Genomic DNA, 20,967 nt, shown 5'->3' with positions numbered 1-20,967 from the left:
CCCCAAAGTTGTAACCCTTTCTCATAGGGGAGTTGCTCCAGTCCTCTGATAATTTTGGTTGCCTTTTCCTAAAGTGAACAAAAATATTTTCACTTTCAGCTCTTACACTGGTGGGGCAGTGGTGTTGGATCCCACACATAAGGGGCACTTTATTTTTTTTATCTATCATTTATTTGTTATGTATGTGGCTCGCCCTTCCTCCAAGGAGCTCAGGGCAGCATACATGATTTTTCCCAACGCCTCATTTCATCCTCACAGCCACTCTGTAAGCTAGTCTAGGTTGAGAGAGATCATGACTGGCCAAAGGTCCCCAGGAAGCTTGATGGCTGAGTGGGAATTTAGTTCCTAGTTCAGCACTCTAACCACTACACCATGCTGGCACCACTGAGGCTCAGTAATTCTTACACAGTTTTGGAGTGTAATTCAGGAAAACGTCTACCTCTGCTATCAGAAGTTTAGGAAACACTGCCCTAGAGAAAGAGTTGCTTGTGGCAAATGGGGCATTGTTAGATGCTTCTGGACATGTGAAGAATTCCCTTTTATCAGCCATAGCTCAGCATACCCATCATTGCAACGAATTCATTTGTATGTATGTATGTATTACTTATATACATACATACATACATACATACATACATGGGCTGCCTTTAAGGGTAGACCCTTAACATAGCAACTAAAGCCAGTTCAAAGGAGACATATTGCAGGATAGCTTTCATAAATGACTATAACTAGGAATCATGAGGAGAGAGACACTGAGGACTGGAGAAGTAGTCCCTTCTCTTAAAGAATGTCATGGAATCGTTCAGTGAAGCATGTTCCTCACCAATTAGAGATTGGCTAGACACAACTGTCTCTCAAACACTGTACTGAGAATAGGCACCAGGTCATGATAGGGGACAAAGGGCAGGCTAAGCTCTTATAGGTTCCCTTGAGCCCTATATGGCATGGATGTTCAAAAGAAAATAAAGCCTAGGTTCTTCTTGAACCCTCCTATATGGTGTAAAAGTAGTGTGTGGCAGACAAACTGGATAGGCATTTCTGCATGAAAGGGATGGGGAACCTGTAATCCTCCAGATTTTGTTGGACGTGCAACTCCCATCATTCCTCGCCATTGTTATGCTGACTAGGGCTGATGGGAATGACAGTCCAAGAACATCTGGAGGGCCGCATGTTCCCCATCTCTGCTGTATGACAAAATTACTTAGAGTCAGATGGATGAACTAACTTCTAACTGCAAAGAATTCCTGCTTAAAAATTTTGGTTTGGGAAGGGTTTTTTCCCAGGACTAAAAAGGGGTTGAGAGGGATGTAGATGAGAGCAGGATTTGGTTTTCCCACCATGGGAATCTACTACAGAAGTGCAAAATGCGTGTGTGTGTGTGTGTGCGTGCATGTGCGTGTGTGTGTGCGCGTGTGTGGGGGGGTTATATGCAGATTTTGGGTGTAGGTCCCTAACCTTGATGGATGCTAACGTGTGCTAATGGGCAAATAAATACTTATGATAGTATTTAGTGCTTCCTGCACAATGCTTTCATCAAAGTTCTAAATAATCAGTAGATGTGTCTGGATGACTTGATTGCATTGGAAACCTAGAAAAATGTAAGGCATCTACATATTCCAGAGGTCTCACACCTCATGCATTGAGCAAGAGTCACTGCTGTGATTATTTAATTGAGGACAGCCATGGAAGACACTCCTGCTGCTTTCTTGTTCTAGGTATCTAAGTTCCAACTCAGTCTACCTTATCAGACAAAACTGAGAATTTGGAGTCAAGGTGCTACAGTAGGGAGATACGCAAAAGAGCAGAGAGGCTGAGCCTCTTGGTAACTGCAAATGTTATTGATCTTGCGAGTCTGAATAGCATACCTTAGACAAAGCTGGCCAGAGATTTAATGTCGCAAGAATCAACTTATTTTGTGATCAAAATCATGTTGAGAACATACTCACTCATCTGTTCTTCTTTTCCATACACATTTCGTCTGGAAGTCAAGAGAAGCATTGTGGCAGCAGTGTGCAATCCAGATCACACATGCCATTCAGTACGTGGTGGAATTTGCAAAGCGGATAACGGGCTTCATGGAACTCTGTCAAAATGATCAAATTCTACTTCTCAAATCAGGTGCGTGGAGGAGAGTGAAACAGGGCTAGGATTAGAGTCTACATCACTTAACAGTTAATATTCTAATATCAGTACTTGAGGAACTAAAGTACAAAAACCTACAGGGCTATTGACAAAGCAGTGAAATCCTCATGTAGCTCAGAACTCCCTAACACAAAAATATTTCTAAACCAATGCGCAAGAAAAATGAGTACACTGACTGTTGCATGGAAACAGCTTACGCATGTGTTTTGCTACACATACATGTGTTTGGAAACAGCAAACCTCTCGATGAGGGAATATTGACAACAACGTAGCTGCTAAGTATTACAACGTGCCTTTGCCTGCTCAAAAACCATCATGAAGACCCAAGGGATGGGAGGGTTCTATGCTGTAAAGAGGGTTGCCAGCCAGCCCCTTTCCCCAGACTGGCCAGTTTTTGAGACTGGGATTGTCTGTTAGATAAGTGTTTTGTTTTAAGGAGGCATGTTTTTCTCCATCTTGTCCCTCACCCCACAACAATTAGTCTTGGTTTGCACACACATGTGTTGTCCATGCACAAACACTGGTCAGTATAGGGGACTGAAGACCCCTGAAGCTTTGAGTGTACATGAAAAATCTGAAAAGGGAAAGTTCAGCTGGATGATTCACATAGCCACAAAAAGAGGAGGAGCAAGTGCTACATTTCATCTTTGGCTGGGCTATAGTAGATAGCCACTGGAGTTGCTTAAATTGTACTGCAGTCATGGTGGCAACAACCCAGCCCCACCTTTCCTATCCATCCCAAGCCTGGAGGAGGAGGAGGAAGGCAAACTGCCGCAGCAGCCAGGTCAAGAATCAGAGAGTACGTGTGATACAGCTAGCACACTGTTTCAGGTTGATCAGTATTGGTCTGATATCCTGTATGGCATGGGTGGGCAACTTGTGGCCCTCCAGATGTTTTAGACTGCAACTCCCATCAGCCCTAGCCAGCATAGTTAATGGTGAGGGATGGCAGGGGCCAAAACATCTGAAGGGCCACAAGTTGCCCACCCCTGCTGTATGGCTTGCTGGCAGGATACATATAAGTATATGCAATAACTATAAATCTTGAATGAGCACAGACCCTCCCCTTTACTGCTGGGCATCACCCCAGCAAGTGAGCTCCCCCAGCCCCCATTTTTACTAGTGGGCTATACTCCAGGCATGATTTTTTGTTCTCTTTGAAAAGCTGACAATCCTAGCTGTTACAGAAAGGCAAAAGGGCTGATGAGGTAATGGGCTATACAACAAAGTGGGCAGGAAAGAAGTCCAAGGAGGAAGTGGGTGAGTGGAATTTCACCTCATAATCTGAAATAATTAGTCAAATCTTTGTTTTCACCTCTCCAGTATTGCAGTTATCTAGCTTCAAACCTACAGTAGACAGGTAGACCAGGAGTCATTTGGTTGGGCTGTCTGAATCATACTCTTTAAACTCACTGTTTGGCTTGAATTAAATCCAGACCAAGGCTGCCTTTACATTAAAGGAAAAACCTGCAGTCCTCCCGTTGTGGAGCCTTTCTGCGTTTACAGTGGGCTCCCAGATGGCAACCATGTGATTGCTCAGAGGGGAAGTTTTTTATTTTCAAGATTCCATAGAACTCAATGAAACAGTGCCATCTAGTGGCTGTTTTAATTGTGTAACAATCCAACTTAAAATAAATAGTTCATTATTTCCGGATCTTTTTGAGATGGAAAAACCAGGAAATACCTCTGGATTGGTGGATGGACCTACCCCTGGAGGTTGATGACATCATGAAAAGGACCCACAAACATCTGTGAGTGGGCAATCTCAATAGCAAGATAAAAGCTCCATGTGAAAAAGCTCTAAGTGAGCCACGGCACCACAGTAAACACCAACCTAGAAAGAACAGTTTCTGAGAAGACTTCAATACTCTCTGTAGAATTAGGGAAAATTCACTTCTGACAACACAAATAAATTATTTTATGTAGGAGTCAAGGTAGGTTATACAGATGGGACATCATATTATACCCTTAAAAAAGTATTTGTAACAGTGTTGCACAATGCCTAGGGACTGATTATGCAGGAATTACTCTGTTGTACCCTCCTTAGTTTTGAAAAGGAGATAGAAGACCGAAGAAACTATGGCTTCCATCTTATACCCGCTTACCTGGGAATAAGTCCCATTAATGGGACTTCTAAGCAGACATGTATAGGATTGTGCTGTAAATAATGAGCTGAGAAAGGGATATAGAAGAGACTGCCAAAAAAATAACAGACAGCAAGGAAACAATAGAACCTGCATTATCACTACAGTCTGTGCACGTGCCTGTTAATAAGTTGATGCCTTCCACTGGATGGTAAATCAAAATGCAGTGGCAGTATTTCGCAAACATGGTATTTTACAGACTTTGTGCTGGCTGTAAATTGTGTGAAATGGTTGCTCTTTGCTCTGGTAATAATGAGATTAAAGGAGACCTATTGGAGAGAGGCATGTTGAACTATTCGTTGCTTTCCTCACAGTAAAGCACAGAGGAGCGAGGAGGCAAATTAACCCCAAATTAAGGCTGAGCAAGGGCTTGGTGACCCAGAATCTGTTCTCATAATGCACTAGTCCAGTCTTGCTTGAAATTCAACAATCACCATCATGACAGCAACCAAATTAGAATAATTCTGTGAATCTGCCTTCTGCTGGAACAGTAGGTGCTCATCCTGTCATTTGTTGCAAGATTCACAGTACTAGTCACAGTCACAGTACTGCCGCAGCACAGAGCTGCAGACTTGGCTACACTTCCATTGTTTCTAGAATAGATCTGGAGATGGGGTTAAGAGCTGGGTCTTGAAAACATCTTGTTGGGATATTTCTGTGTGGTAACTCAGGCCATTTGCTGTCTTTCCAGGCTGCTTGGAAGTGGTTTTAGTGAGAATGTGCCGTGCCTTCAATCCACTCAACAACACTGTTCTGTTTGAAGGAAAATATGGAGGAATGCAAATGTTCAAGGCTTTGGGTAGGCTGTTTTTTATTGTTTACCCAAGCCATAGAATTGTCAAGTAATTTGGATATACAAGAGTGGCAGCTGCACCCATACATTATCAACTGAGTGTCAACTCATTACCACTTGCAATATTTGAGATAAAAGAAATCTGCTAGATCCTACTGCATCTGATTCTCATAAGAATCTTCTGATTTTCCCCAAGCACTGCTTGTTTCCCATATAACTGATGACCTACGTAAATAGCACTCCCATTTATCTGAACTTCTGATTATCTAATTGTCATTTTAGGTGCTTCTACCATAGCCATTTGGATAAACCGAGTTGGGAATTCGTTTTATAGTGTATTTGTTTTCTGCTAGCAAATAACTGTGGAAAACATTAAAGTAGCCTTCCCTAACCTGGTGCTCTCCAGATGTTTTGGGCTACAACTTCCTGGCCATCGGCCACACTGGCTGTGACTGAAGAGAGTCAAAGTCCAAAACATCTGGGGGGCACTAGGTTGGGAAAGGCTGCATTAAATCCTAAAAAGCCATATTAAAAATGTGTTGGGGGATATGAATTAGGAATTGGATCAGAATACAGTTTTAATTTATAAGGTAGGAAAGTGACCATGGTATCCTCCTAGACCAGCTCTGTGAGTTGTGCATTGGAGGGACTGTGTTATAGTAGTTCCAGTCCTATTTGCAGTCTATTTCAGAAGAGTAATACTGGGTGACTCTTCCTCAGCTCCTTAGCAATTGAGCTATGGGTTTCTGCAGAGTACTGCCTTGTCCCCAGTGTTGTTTAACATCTATATGAAGCCACTGGGGGCAGTCATTAGGGGATCTGGAGCAAAGTGCCATCAGTATGTTGATGTCACACAGTTCTATCTCCTTCTGACATCTGAATCAAGTAAGGCTGTGCAAGTCCTGGATCAGTGCCTAGACTCAGTGTTGGGCCAATAAACTGAAGCTGAATCCCAGCAAGAAGGAGGATCTGTGGGTGAGAGGTTCCTGAGTCTGAGAGATCAGCTTATTGCCTGTTCTGGATGAGGTTGCACACCCTCTGAAAGATCAAGTTCGTAGTCTAGGGATACTCCCGGATCCATCTCTGCCATTGGAGGACCAAGTGGCCGTGGCAGCTCAGAGTGCTTTCTACCGTTTTGACTGGTATGCTATCTATAGCCTCTGCTAGAAAGGGATAGCTTGGCCACAATGGTGCCAGTATCCTCAAGACTGGATTACTGCAATATGCCCCATGTGGGGCTGCCCTTAAGGTTAGTCTGGAAGCAGCACTAGTGCAGAATTCAGCATCTTGGCTATTGTCAAGAGTTACCCAGTTTCAACCTATAACTCCTTTGCTGAGAGAACTGTGATGGCCGCCTATCCACTACTGGGCAAGGTTTACACTTCTGTTACCAGGGTATAAAGCCCTAAACAACCTGAGACCAGGGTATTTGAGAGAGCGCTGTCTCCCTTACCAGCCTGCCTAGTCACTGAGGTCACCAGATGAGACACTCCTGGTGGTTCCACATGGATCTCTGGCCCATTTGGAGTCTCACTGTACTGGTTCCCTCCCTGTGGAACTTCCTGCCTGTTGATGTCGGGCAGACACCAACATTGTTTTTATTTTCGGCACCTGCTGAAGACATTTCTGTTCAAACAAGCATTTCCTAATTGACCAGTCATAGTTTTACTGCTATAATCTAATTTTAAATATTTTAATTTTGTACTCTGATTCTGTTTGCTTCTTTTATTGTTCACTGCTCGGGAATCCTGCTGGATACAGAGCGGTATATAATATCTTGCAAATAAATACATAAGTAACAATAAAGTCCTAAGTGGCCTGGGGTATCTAAAGGACTGCCAACTCCCATACAACCCTGGTTAACAGCTAGTTAACATCTTTAGAGGTGAGATGGGTGATCAGGCCAGGCCCAATGGCAGTATGCAGGATACTTGGAACAAATGCCAGCCCTCCAGGGACCTCACAGAGCCCACTGCCACTGCTGCTGCAGCCGATATAGGGGAGCTGGGTGTTGTCTGAGCCCGGTAATGATTCTGAGTGGAACTCTGGACCTGCACAGTGTGCCCGAACTTCCTGCCAGCACCATTGTAATTAATCTGGCCCCACTCCCATCACATGAACATTGGGAGGCAATGGGAAGTTCAGGCACACAGGCCCAGAACTTCACTAACGGCTGCTGCTAGGCCAACACCACTGCTGCCAAAAGGCATCCGGCAGCGACTGGACAGCAACCTGCTAGCAGTGCTGAGCAGAGCTTTGGGCCTGCACACCTGTGCTTAGTAGTTGACCTCCCAAATATATGTACGTTAGGGACAGAACTGGTGTAATTATGATGGTGTCACTACCGAGCGCTCGGCGGTCTTAGTACAGGCAGGCCAGCAAGCAACCTGCCCACCAACTAGTATGTGGCTGGGGGAGGATGCTGGTTGGGGAGGGCCTATAGTGTCCTGGGGGCTCTGAGGGCAGCTTACCCATGGTCTCCCAAAACCTGGAACTAGGACTAAGGGTGGTCACTAGGGGAAAATATTTTCTCCATGATTGTATCCCAGTTATGGAACTCCCTCCCAAGAGAGAACTGCCTAGCACCTAATTTACTGTCTTCCAAGCACCAGGCAAAGGCTGCCCTGTTTGACTGAGCTTTTGGTTGACAGTTTGTATACTTGTTTTGGTTAAAGTTGTTGATTATTAAGATTTGTAGGCAGCTGATATTGAATTATTTTTACTGTATTCTGAGTTCAGGGTTTTTACCTGATGCTGTTTGGTTTATAGTGTTGTCATATTTTTCCTTTAGTAATTTTTAGCCTTTTGTGAGCCTGCTTTAATTACCACTGTATGGTAGAATGGGGCATAAAAATATCCCACATAAATAAATAAACCTTGTGCTGTTTTATACAAATTACAGCATTCCTCAAACTGTAAAAGTAATCAGACTAAAGTTATAGTAATCATGAAGTAATGAAGAACAAAAGCTGATTTATGAATTTTAGATGATTTGATTACGTTTAGCTCATATCTTCACATGCAAGCCATATAAATTTAGGCCACAATCCAACATAAGGTCTAAAACTCTGGTACAAAGAAACTAGAATTAAGCACCTGCAGCTATACACTTGACTGGAACTTCAGATTAAAGTTTGCCCTTTATTCTATACTATGGGCAGTATCCAATGGTGTCATTCCACAAACTCAAATAGTGGAGCTCCACCAAATCTTCCACTGTGCAAACACTTGTGCGTTACCCTTGCACAACTGGATGAACAACCAGGTGTGCACTTGTGCTTGCACAAACATAACTGTAGTTGGATTATCCTCTTGCCATAGTTTGGAGCCTAGTTTCTGTTAGTGCAATGTCATTTGCGCTAGTGGAATGATACAGTTGGATATTGCCCACTGTTCTGTTCCAATCTGTCAATTTTTAAAAAAGCTGTTTTCCAAGTACTCAGTTATACTGAATTGGGAGCAACCAATAAGCTGATATAAAACAATAATGTTGCACAAAATCATTAAAAAGATCACTAAAACCATGCTTTTAGTGTTAATTACAAGAGTTGGTTCTGGTTTTCCTTTGTATTTTCAGGGTTTATTCAAGATATGATGCATTGTTTGGCTTACCATTTGTACAGGAAAAGGGGGCGTCTCTGCCTTTACTAGCTATACAACATGGAGAAAAATGGCAAGTGGGACTTGTTCCAACACTGCTGTAAGGTGGCAGGAAAAGCCATACGTGATGAACAGCTCATAATGGCATCTAATCTCGACATGACAACCCCCAGTGAAAGTGTTTCTAATCCTCAATTTACTAACAGTACTCATGTCTTTGCACTGATCTCAATGACAGCAATTCAAGGGTGATCACAGACCACTTCTCTGGTAACATTATCTCTTAGCACAAATAGTGGAATACTGAATACACACACTGTTATTGGAGAGAACTCTTTCTGCTTCCACTCATGAAATACAAGTATGACTGCCTGAAGGCATATAATGTGTATGTGTGTGTGTGTGTGTGTGTGTGTGTGTATATATATATATATATATATATATATATCTGATATGCAGAAAGCCCATGCAGTATGGATGCATACACACACCTGTTCACAAGTATATTCATGTTTAGGGGAATATTAGATGAGAAGCAACTTTTAGAAGTTCATGGACTTCATGCTCATTTTGTTTTCTGTGCTGCATATAGGTTCAGATGACCTGGTGAATGAAGCATTTGACTTTGCAAAGAATTTATGTTCCTTGCAGCTCACTGAGGAAGAAATTGCCTTGTTTTCATCTACTGTTCTGATATCACCAGGTAGTTATCTCCAACCAATTTTCCTTTCCCACTCACCCCACATACAAACTCTGCCATTTCAGTCTTTTTCAGCCTATATCAATAACTATTGTTCTCACCTAAACATATACATTAAATAACTGAAAGATAGTCTGAATGGATTTACTTAGCCTTGTGTTTTGCCTCTAACTGGATATAACTTACAAATTAAGAAGCTAGGTGTCGAAGCTGGGACATTCTACATGAAAAGCATATGCTCTACCACTGAACTACAGCCCGCTTATAAAACATTTTGAGGAATAAGCTCTTGAGTAAATACGCTTAAAAGCAAGGGTGCACAACCTGCCCCCACAAGGCCTTTAATGCAGTCCCCCAAGGGTGCCCTGACCATCCCACTGCCACTTAATTCCCCCCACCTGTACTCTCTACTCCCTCCCCCAGAGATCCTCATATAGATAGCTCTTTCCCTGCTCCTGCTTGCAGCAATGACAGAGTGACCTGTATCAGAATCACTGCAATGTGTACATGTGTGTGTGTGCATTGCATGTGTATGTGTATGTGTATGCACACATGGCCCCCAGCCCCCAAGCTAGCATTATATGTGGCCATGGCTACTGGTACAGCTAGGTGGTTTTAGACCCTGGACTTAATGATCTTAAGGGGGCTCCTCTTTAGATGGCCATGTCTATTTCTTCAGTTTTGAAACACACAACTAACATTTCTCTTTGCCCCAAACCACAATTCTATGCTTTACAATTGCTTCTACATTCCCAGTATGTTAGAATAATAACAAAGCTGTTTGCCAATCCTGATTGAAAACACAGACTTTGAGCAGGAGCATTTAAAACTCACTTAAATCATCATGAGTACGGGAATAAAATGGAACCACTACCGTGATTGCCAGCTGCTCTCTGGGTGGTCATTTGGGGACCCTGGGCTATGGTGCCCTGGACCTTGGCCCCAAGGTTCAGCCCTAGCTGCACCACTGCCCCATGGGTGCCAAAATGATTGTGAAACCCTGCTTCAGAGCACAATGGCCTTACGGCCACATACAGCCCCTGGCCTAATTTGAAAAGCCCTCTGTAAGCTGTCAGTTCAGGCATGTGGAAACCTGCTGGGTAGGAAGGGATTGCGGAGAAAAGGGGTGCCCGCACCCACTATTGGCTTCAGCTCCACCCACTGCCAGCATGTGGCACCCAACAGATTACCCCAAAGGGAATGTGGCCTTTGACAGAAAAAAGTTCCTCACTCCTGCTCTAGAGCAGCCTTCTCCAACATGGCACCCTCCAAATGTGGTGGACTACAACTCCCATCATCCCCAGCAAGCATGGCTGGAAAGTGCCAGGCTGGGGAAGGCTGTTCTACAGCAGGGCTGGGCAGAAAGCAGATCTCCAGATGTTTCGGATGTCAACTCCCAGCATTCTTAACCACTGGCCATGGTGGCTGATGGGAGCTGACATCCAAAACATCTGGAGGGCACCAGGTTGGGGAAGGCTGGAGTACAGAGTAAGTTTATCCTGCTTCATGTGACAGACTCTTTAAAGTGCTTCACAGCACACAGTATGATGGCTCATCTTTTATCTCATGGCAGAGAGAAGCGAGTGACCAGAGTGTGGTAGATCAACATAAAATACCGGCAGCTTGCACAGCTGAGCCTCAAGGGTAGAATGGCCAGGCATGTGGAGTGGAATTATTTAGCAGGAAAGGAGAAGAATGGCTGTTGCAAGTGATATATGTGCATGACTGCCTGGATGTATATGGAGGAGAGCCAATGCTTACGAACTATGGTTGCATGCATGTACCTACTCTCAAGTATACGCTTGTTCAGAGAAAACATTGCACACAAAACAACTGGTTATGATTGTGTGAATATAATACTTGTGTGTGATCATGTGAATATAATGGCATATGATAGAACTGGGCGGTCGTCAGGCTTGCAGGATCTACTTTTGGTTTTTTACTAGGACCCGCAAATCCACCAAACTGGAGCCAGGTGCAAAAGATGTATACTAAGAATTAAAAGCATGGCATGTTGTTTCTATAGACATATAACTCTGAATATTGTTCAACAACATAGGTCCCCATTACATTGTAATCCAGCTCTGTTTAGGATGTTTTATTGGTAGTCATTCGATATTCTAAAATATGCTAGAATCAATACATATATTCTCCCACCTGAACAGCTGGCTGTATTTGCATTAAGCATTATCTTGATGGTTCTCATCTGCAGTGCAATTTAAAAAAAAATTAAAATTGCAGAAGAAAAGCCAGATCTACCGGGCTGTTCCCTGCCTCTCCATGGGCCTGCTGCCATTTCTGCAAGCCCCTTGCCAGATATCTCAGGATATGAAATAATTAGAGTTACAGAAAAATTTCTGCTGTGTCTGTTCCTGTTCCAATACGCAGGAAGCACAAATCTTTGGTTAGGTAGAGGGGACATTCAGCATCTATCCTGCATATCTGACACGCAGCAGCTCATATTGGCCATAAAAGAGCTCTCTTGGAGAAGACAGAGAAACAAAAGGATTTGGAAAGTAGGCAACTGAACAGGGCTGCCAGTTGTGGAAAGATTCAGCAATCACAATCAGAGAAGCCAAATGGCCTATCAGTTCAAAACACATTTACTTGGAAGCAAGTTTCCTTCTTTTCAGTATAATCAGTATAATGTCCTTTAAAGTCATGTGCTTAGATTCACAGATGGCTCAATCACAGACTAACTGAGTGGTCCATTGGTTTGGATGGTAGGAAAGCGAGAACATGCTTTCCCTAGAACTTGCATGGCACACTTGTAATATGTGAGGGGCCTGGTCTGGCTGGGAAGGCTGAAAGGCAAGGTGGGGGCAGGGAGGGGAGCACTACATTGCTGCCTGGAAATTAATGTGGAAGATAGGATCAGTAAAAACCCAGGTACTACAACTTGGCTCTTTGGTGACTGAGAATTAAAATACTGTGCTTCCTTCCGATAGTGAGGCTACAATGCCAGTAACAGTTAATAGCAGATATCATGGGTTTTATTTCCACTTTCTTATTGCCTCTAGTTTATGCCTTTATTTTAATTTTGTGTTATTTTATTGTTCGGCCAGATCGAGCTTGGCTGTTAGAACCAAGGAAGGTCCAGAAGCTTCAGGAAAAGATTTATTTTGCACTTCAACATGTGATCCAGAAGAATCATCTTGATGATGAGACTTTGGCAAAGGTAGATCTTTAGTACAAACTGACTCACTACTGCATATAGAGACAAATATACGTACACTTGTAATTAATCATCCTCGTATTTAATTTTACCTTTTTTGATTGACTGTTAGTGATTCCAGCATTCCACAGTACAGAAAATAACTACCCAGATCCAGGGATTCCCTGCAGGCAGAGGATCTCCAACGTGTATGTGGAGCCCTGCCCCCAATCCCCCAAATGGGGCCTTCCCATTTGTATCAAAGGAGCAAACAGCTCTGCAGGCATAAAGGTATTCATAGGGAAGCCTGCTTACACAGGGGTTTCCTTTATGCAACAGCACTCAACCAATGGCAATGGCCCAGTCCTTTGAAAACTACTCCACGTGCTGACTCCACATCTTTAAGACACTCCTCCAGGAAACAAAATCTGCTGCTACCAATGCAAATCCAGCAGGCTGTGCACCTCGACCTGTGTTCATGGAGTCTCCCTCTCCGCCCTGCAATTTTTGCCCTAGTGGGAAGAAAGCATACAAATCAAGCAACCATGGCTGCAGAACCTCTTTCAGCCTGAGAGCCAAATTTCATTTCGGAGAAGCTCGGGGGGGGGGGCATTCCAGTGGTTGGGGGGGCGAAGGCAAAAAGGGCAGGGGGGAAATGCCACCATATTTTAGCTTAAAGCTCTCACTGCCAGTAACTAGGCCTTAGGAGAGGCACTTCAACCTTTGAGAATGGGGAAAAACTGCAAAAACGTTGGGAAACCACCAAACAATCAATAGTTAAGGAAAGGGACTGGGGCCAGGGGCTTTCTGGGGAACTCTCAAGGGCTGTATTGGGAGCCCATCTGATCCCCAAGCCTGAGGTTCTGTACCCCTGCCTTAAATGATGGGTGTTGCCAAATTTTAAATTGAGTTTACAGACACTAATTCCACAAAATACATAACTTTCAAAAAACATTATTATTATTATTACTATTATTATTATTTCCTCCCTTTTCCCCAATACTGGGACTCAAGGCAGCTTTACAACATTAAAAACTTGCACAGTTAAAATATATAAACAGAGATATACAAAAGTTAAAAATATAATTAAATCAATAATATTAAAATTGTATAACATTTTAGAATTTAAAAAAGCCAGCAACAAAATAAACAATAGTATCAATCCATCATATCTATCAGGTCCAGACTTTCTATCCCCAAAGGCCTCCCGGAACAAAAAAGTTTTCGCCTGCCTGTGGAAACATACCATGGAGGGTGCCACTTTTGCCTCCCTGGGAAGGGAGTTCCAGAGCCTTGGGGCATCCACCGAGAAGGTCTTCTCCCACGTTCCTACCAGGCGAGCCTGTGATGGTGGTAGGACCGCAAGAAGCGCCTCCCCTGAAGATCTCAGGGCACAAGCTGGCTCATAGGTCTTTCAGATAACCTGGACCTGAGCCATATAGGGCTTTATAGGTCATGACCAGCACTTTGAATTAGGGATGTACGAAAGTCACTTACCTTTTCGCGGATTCTGTTCGTGGGGGGGGAGGCGATCCGGTCCTCCCCCCCGGAATCGACAGCCAGCTCTGCTCTGCGGCGGCTCCACAGAGCAGCTGGCCAGGATTTCCGGCCACAGACTGGCTGGTGCGGACGGAAATGGCGGCTGCCATAGCGGCTGCCATTTGTGTCCAGCCAGGGAGCCGTGATAGGCTACATAAGTCTTTACGTAGCCTATCACGTCTGGGTTTTTTTAAAAAAAAACGGCGTACGCAAATGGCGGCGGCTACGGCAGCTGCCATTTGCGTTCCATTTTTATTCGCCGTTTTAGCCTACATAAATATTTCAGTCTCACTGAAATCTGTGGCGGAATTCTCCGCCATCCCTACTTTGAATTGTGCCCGCAAACAGACTGGGAGCGAGCCAGTGAAGGTGTTTTAGCAGGGGAGTTGAATGCTCCCCGTAGCCAGCCCCAGTCAACAGTCTGGCAGCCGCTCTTTGAACCAGCTGAAGTTTCCAAGCACTCTTCAGAGGCAGCCCCACGTAGAGCGCGTTACAGTAATCCAAACAGGATGTAACCAAGGCATGTGTCACTATGTCCAAGTCCGACATCTCAAGGAATGGGTGCAGCTGGCATACTAGCTTTAACTGTGCAAATGCACTCCTGGCCACTGCTGAAACCTGGGCATCCAGGCTCAGGGCTGAATCCAGAAGTACACCCAAGCTGCGAACCTGTGTCTTCAGGGGGAGTGTAACCCCATCTAGCACAAGCTGAATCCCTATTCCCTGATCTACCTTTCGACTGACCAGGAGCACCTCTGTCTTGTCTGGATGAAACTTCAATTTGTTTGCTTTCCTCCAGTCCATTACTGTCAACAGGCACCGGTTTAGCACCAGAACAGCTTCCTTGGAATTGGATGGAAAGGAAAAGTAGAGTTGGGTGTCATCAGCATACTGGTGACACTGAACCCCCAAACTCCGGACAACCTCTCCCAGTGGTTTCATGTATATGTTAAATAGCATGGGGGACAAAAGAGAACCCTGAGGAACTCCACAGGCCAATGGCTAGGGAGTCAAACAGGAGTCCCCCAGCATCACCTTTTGGGTCCGCCCCCCCAAGAAGGAATGGAGCCACTGTAAAACGGTACCTCCAAGTCCCATCCCAGCAAGGCGGCCCAGAAAGATACCATGGCCAATGGTATCAAAAGCCGCTAAAATGTCCAGCAGAACCAACAGGGATACATCCCCCCTGTCTAGCTCCCAGCATAGGTCATCCACCAAGGCGACCAAAGCTGTTTCCGTCCCATAACCAGGTCTGAAGCCAGACTGAAATGGATCTAGATAATCTGTCTCATCCAGGAATCCCTGGAGTTGGGAGGCCACCATGCGCTCCAATATCTTGCCCAGAAATGGAATATTGGAGACTGGCTGATAATTATCCAATATGGTGGGGTTCACGGAGGGCTTTTTTACCAGAGGTCTCACTACTGTCTCCTTCAGGCAGGCTGGAATTCTGCCTTGACTAAGGGAGGCATTAACCACTCCCTTTACCCACTTGGCCAGTCCACCTCTGGCTGCTTTTATGAGCCAGGAAGGGCAAGGATCTAGAACACACGTGGTGGCTCTCACCTCTCCCAGGATCCTGTCCACATCCTCAGGCTATTAAAAAATGAAAAGTATCCAACAACATTGGACAAGCAGGTGCCAAAGTTACATCCACTATCAACTATATCTGTATCAACTATAGCATCCAAGTCAGAGAGGATCCAAGCAATTTTGTCTGCAAAATGCTGAGCAAATTGTTCACAGTGCGCTGTCGAGCAGTATAATTCTCCTCTTGTGAGCTAGTGAATAAAAGATCCTTGACCACTCAAAACAGCTCCCCTGGACAGCTTTTTGCAGATGCAATAGTGGCAGAAAAAAATATTTTTTTGCTGTGCATATTGACACAGAGTAAGCCTTCAAATAGGCTCTAGCCCATTTTTGACCAGTTTCACTCCAAGTTTTCTGCCAACATTGCTCTAGTCACCTCCTCACTCATTTCTTTGCTGCTAGCTCCCTAGAAAACCAGGGTGCTGGTGTGGTTCCACTTCGTGAGAGAGGATGATCAGGACCGATTAAGTCCACGGCCCTGGCCCTTTCTCCATTCCAGAGATCGGCCAGGGCTTAGACAGAATCGCCTCCAAGGCAACAGAAAAATCCCCAAGAACCATCAGGAAACCAGATCCATCAGCCTCCTGGGGCGGACCATCTTAATCGGCCCTCCACCCCTGCAGGGGTTCCAAGTGCCAGCAAATCTAAAACCTACCAGGTAGTGATCTGTCCATGACAATGGAACTATCGAGAGTTCCTCCACTCTCAGATCACTATCACTAGGGATGTCAGAGAATTTCGCCACGAATCTCGGGGAGGCCAAATGCCAGCACATTCGGCCCCCCGAAATCGGTGCCGAAACGGTCTGCCCCCCCCCCCCCGGGACAGGACTTACCTTTGGCGAATCTTCCTCGCGGTGGCGGCTCCGGTGGCAGTTCAGTGGCGGCGGCCGGTCTTCCGACCGGCTGCCGCCGCCGCCATTTCCAGTTTTAAAAAAAACAAAACAAAAAAACATGATAGGCTACGTAAAGATTTACGTAGCCTATCACGGCTAGATTTTAAAAAAAACACCGTGATAGGCTACATAAATGTTTACGTAGCCTATCACGGCTGATTTAAAAGAAAAGAAAAAAACATGTGTACGCAAATGGCGTCGCCCATGGGTGCCGCCATTTGCGTTCCTTATTTTGGCACGTCTTAGTCTACGCAAACATTTACATAGACTAAGACGGCGAAAATAAGGGGAACGCAAATAGCATAGCGTCTACGCTATTTGCTTTCCCCTTATTTTCACCGTCTTAGTCTACGTAAATGTTTAGGTAGACTAAGACGTGCCAAAATAAGGAACGCAAATGGCGGTGCCCATGGGTGCCGCCATTTGCGTACGCATGTTTTTTTTCTTCTTTTAAATCAGCCGTGATAGGCTACGTAAACATTTACGTAGCCTATCACGGCTGACTGCAGGGATGCCAATGGCAGCCGCTACGCCATTTGCGTCCTTGCTCTTTTCGTGATAGGCTACATAAATATATACGTAGCCAATCACGGCTAACGCAGGTACGCAAATGGCGTAGCGGCCGCCATTTGCATCCCTGCTTTTTGCCGTGATAGGCTACGTAAATATTTACGTAGCCAGTCACGGGCTGGGACGCAAATGGCGGCCGCTATGATGGCCGCCATTTCATTCCGCAGCCCAGCTGCGGAAGGAAGACGACCCGACCCAGAGCAGCCGCCACCCCCACGTAAGGTCCGTCCCAGGGAGATTTTGGGGCGTGGCAGTGGGGGGGGGTAGTCCGTTCCACCACAAACTCCAGGGGGCCGGATTCTAAAGAATTTAGAATCTAAAGGATTTCTCCACCATCCCTACCCATGGTTGTCATAGCGGACATGAAGTTCTGAGCCGCTCCCAACAGGGCAGCCTCAGCATGGATGTGGAAATCCCCCAGCATAACAAGCCAAGGGATCTACAGCACCAATCCCAAGACTACCCAGGCTAGCTCAGGAAGGGAGACTGTTGAGCAGTGGGGTGGACAGTACACCAACAGAATCCCTATTCTGTCCCAGGCACCCACCTTCAAATACACACACTCAAATCCAGCAGACTGTGGGATAGGGCACCTGGTCAGGGGAATAGAATCCCAATAGACCACTGCCACTGCCACTCCACCTCCCCACCCCCCAGGTCTTGCCTGCTGCTGGACAGAGAACCCTGGATGGCAGAGCTGAGAGAGTTTGGGGGTAATCCAACCAGGTCTCTGTAATACAGGCCAGGTCAGTGTGTTCATCCAGGATCAGGTCCTGGACAGCAGTTGTTTTATTCATCGACCTGGCATTCAGCAGCAGCAGCAGCAGTTTCAACCCAGACGGTCTGTTGCCAGGGCCATCCAGGTTATTTGAGTTGGGGGACAATTTGGGGACAGTCAGCAGTATTGGTATACACTCTGCCTTTAGAGTGTGACTGTCTCTCACCTCCGTATCTCCCTCTGTCCTGAAGAACCATAACAGCTGCTCCATGGCTCCCAACACCTCCCCCCTTCTTTAAAAAACACATCTCTAGTGCAGGCAGTCCTGCAGGCCGCACGGATGCAAGCAGTCCCCCTCCCTCCTTTCAAGCAGGGAGACAGGCCCTTGCCCTCATGTTCCCTCGAAGTGGCTCCCCCAAAGGGGCAACCCCGTTTGGTGTCAGCCCCTTTGGGGGAAACTCCCACCGGTGGAGACTGCCAGCGGCAGCAGTCCCGCTCCTGCCGGGGCCTGGGTTTTATGCCCCAGCTCCCACAGGAGTGGCAGCTGGGAGTGGGGAGGCACTGGGCTGGACCTGGGTCTGCAAGGAGGCAGAGCAGAAGTCCCACAGGTGGAGGTTGAACCCCCAAATAAAACCTTTCATAAGAACATAAGAAGAGCCATGGTGGATCAGACCAAGGGTCCATCTAGTCCAGCATTATGTTCACACCGTGGCCAACCTGTGTGAACCCACAAGCAGGGCATGAATGCAACATCACCTTCTCACCCATGTTCCCCAGCAACTGGTGTACACAGGCTCACTGTCTCTGGTACTGGAGGTCGCACATAGCCATCAGTACTAGTAGCCACTGATAGCCTTTTCCTCCAGGAATTTGTCTAACCCCCTTTTAAAGTCATCTAAATTGGTGGCCATCACTACGGCTGAATCTAAACATAGCAGTTATACCGTTATACCATTATCATAACTATTGGTACACATGACACCAATGGGCACCAATAGTTATGATAATGGTATGATAACAGTGTAACTATTATGTGTAGATTCAGCCTACATCTTGTGGTAGCAAATTCCATAGTTTAAATATATTCTGGGTGTGAAGAAGTACTTCCTTTTATCTGTCTTGAATCTCCCACCAATCAGCTTCATCGGGTGACCCTGGGTTCTAGTATTTTGGGAGAGGGAGAAAAATGTCTCCCTATCCACATTCTCTACCCCATGCATAATTCTGTAGACCTCTATCATGTCTTCTTCATACCATGGGAATTCAAACTGGGGGAAAAAGCAGTTTGAGTTCCCATGCTCTGAGGTCTTTGTATTAAAAGTTAACTTAAGAAAATTTATTAACCAGGGTCTAACTAGTTGTTATAGGGGATGTTTCTGGTTGTTTAAAGTTCTGCTCCCTTTTTTATGCTGAATTGTTTTCACCTGTTTTTTGTTTTATTGTATAAAATTTATTTTAGAAGTTTGAACTGTTTTATTATAATTTCAACTGTTTTTATTGTATTTTGTGAACTTTTTTATAAACTGGTTTGGGTTTATTTTACCAAGAAAAGTAGGACATAATTTTAAAAATAAATTAAATAAACAATAAACATAAAAAGCAGAGAATTTGGGTGTCTACAGTATGGTGGGAAGGGAGTCTAGTGCCTGTGAAGCTGCTGTTAGCCACATACAACTAAGATATTTGTGGCTAAGTAGTAAGTAACTAACCACCAGATCCACTGGCTGGGAAGAGTTAAGATGGGATGGAGGTGCCCTCCTACCAGTGCAGAAGCTCCACCCAATTCCATCTGCAGAAAACACCGCAGGTAGAAAGCTACAGCCAGCGGTGTTTCCACTGGCTATAGTTGATATAATGCCCTAACATGGAGTGTTCTGGAGGAGAGGCAGAGACAGGGCACAGATAGCTTTAAATCTGCTGTATTCAGAGCTCCACCGAGCCTCAGGGGGGCCCCAGGATTAGGCCCCTCATCAATGCTGGCCTGGAGCTGGCATACTGAAATTCTCCTCTATTGCTTTCAGTGCAGCGGCTGGTGGAGGGGAGGGCTTTTAAAAAACCAAAGATCTGCAGCACTGTGGAAGTGGTTGAGGATCTGCCACTTCATTCCTCCTCTCCCAACCCGATTGTTAGTAATTAATTTATACCCTGCTGCTCTACTCACAGAGCATTCAGAGAAAGGTCACAACGTAAGAAATGCAAAATGTTTGTATCTATGTAAAGAAATAAAAAAATGCAGACTAAAAACACTGCCATAAATAACCTAAAAGGCAGCCATCTAAAATATAGTACCAACACTGGCAACAGTAAAACTTTAAATACTAAACATCTGTTAAAAGAGAGATTTTTTTTCAGTTTAGCGCAAATAAAGGCCAAAGGGGAGCCTGTCTATCTCCATCGGGAGGGTATTCCAGGGCTGCAGCACTGAAAAGGCCTAATGACCTAGGCTGATGACACAAAAAGCAAGGCCTCTAAAATCCTAAGACCTAGGCAGAACTGTATGGGAGGAAATGACCCTTAAGGTAACCAGGTGATTTCGGGGGGCGGGGGACGTGATCAGGGGACCCCAGAGAGTGAGAATGATTAAAAACCCTTCCCATTCAGCAAGCCCAATCCAAATCAGACCCCCTCCCACTGCAGCTGCTTTTAGAATGAGAAAAATTACAGTAGGAGATCCAATCAATTTCAAACGCAGGATTCATGAAACTATTTCTTCAGAATAAAAGTTTTCTCCCTTTACTTCTGTCTCTGTCTTACAGTTAGTAGCCAAGATACCAACTATCACTGCACTTTGCAACCTGCATGGAGAAAAACTGCAGGTATTTAAACAATCTCATCCTGATATAGTGAACACATTGTTTCCTCCGTTATACAAGGAACTATTCAATCCAGACTCTACCACTGGCTGCAAGTGAAGGGAATGATAGAATAATATGTCATATAGTCCTGGAATGCATCACTGTTAAGACAAAAGAATTGTTTTCATGAAGACTTTCTTTAAAATGTCACTACTGCAACACTAGGAATGTCCTGCACTTAATAGAATTACTTTTCACCGCAACAGTTTGAAGAATGTAAATATGCACCTCTGAGTGGGGCCTGTTTTCATTTCTCTCTTCTTTTTG

At 45.0% G+C, this 20,967-nt stretch overlaps 1 protein-coding gene across 1 annotated transcript in view; it reads left to right on the top strand.

Annotated features, from left to right (window-relative positions):
• The window catches only part of RORB (RAR related orphan receptor B), a gene marked incomplete at its 5' end in the record, with an annotated part of 70,186 nt that extends 49,429 nt beyond the window's left edge, over nt 1-20,757 (top strand). Inside the window, 5 exons of the mRNA XM_084829663.1 lie at nt 1,986-2,118; nt 4,978-5,085; nt 9,272-9,382; nt 12,445-12,557; nt 20,602-20,757. Of these exons, the coding sequence (XP_084685789.1) occupies nt 1,986-2,118; nt 4,978-5,085; nt 9,272-9,382; nt 12,445-12,557; nt 20,602-20,757 (621 nt within the window). The remainder of the gene's footprint in view (nt 1-1,985; nt 2,119-4,977; nt 5,086-9,271; nt 9,383-12,444; nt 12,558-20,601) is intronic.
• Between the last annotated feature and the right edge of the window lie 210 nt (nt 20,758-20,967).

This window comes from Heloderma suspectum, chromosome 2 (assembly GCF_057233095.1).
Source record: "Heloderma suspectum isolate Gila_16-S chromosome 2, 16-S_ref, whole genome shotgun sequence".
Taxonomy (NCBI): Eukaryota; Metazoa; Chordata; class Lepidosauria; order Squamata; family Helodermatidae; genus Heloderma; species Heloderma suspectum.
The sequence above is the reverse complement of the archived record's forward strand: the minus strand, read 5'-3'. Positions and strand labels throughout refer to the sequence as shown.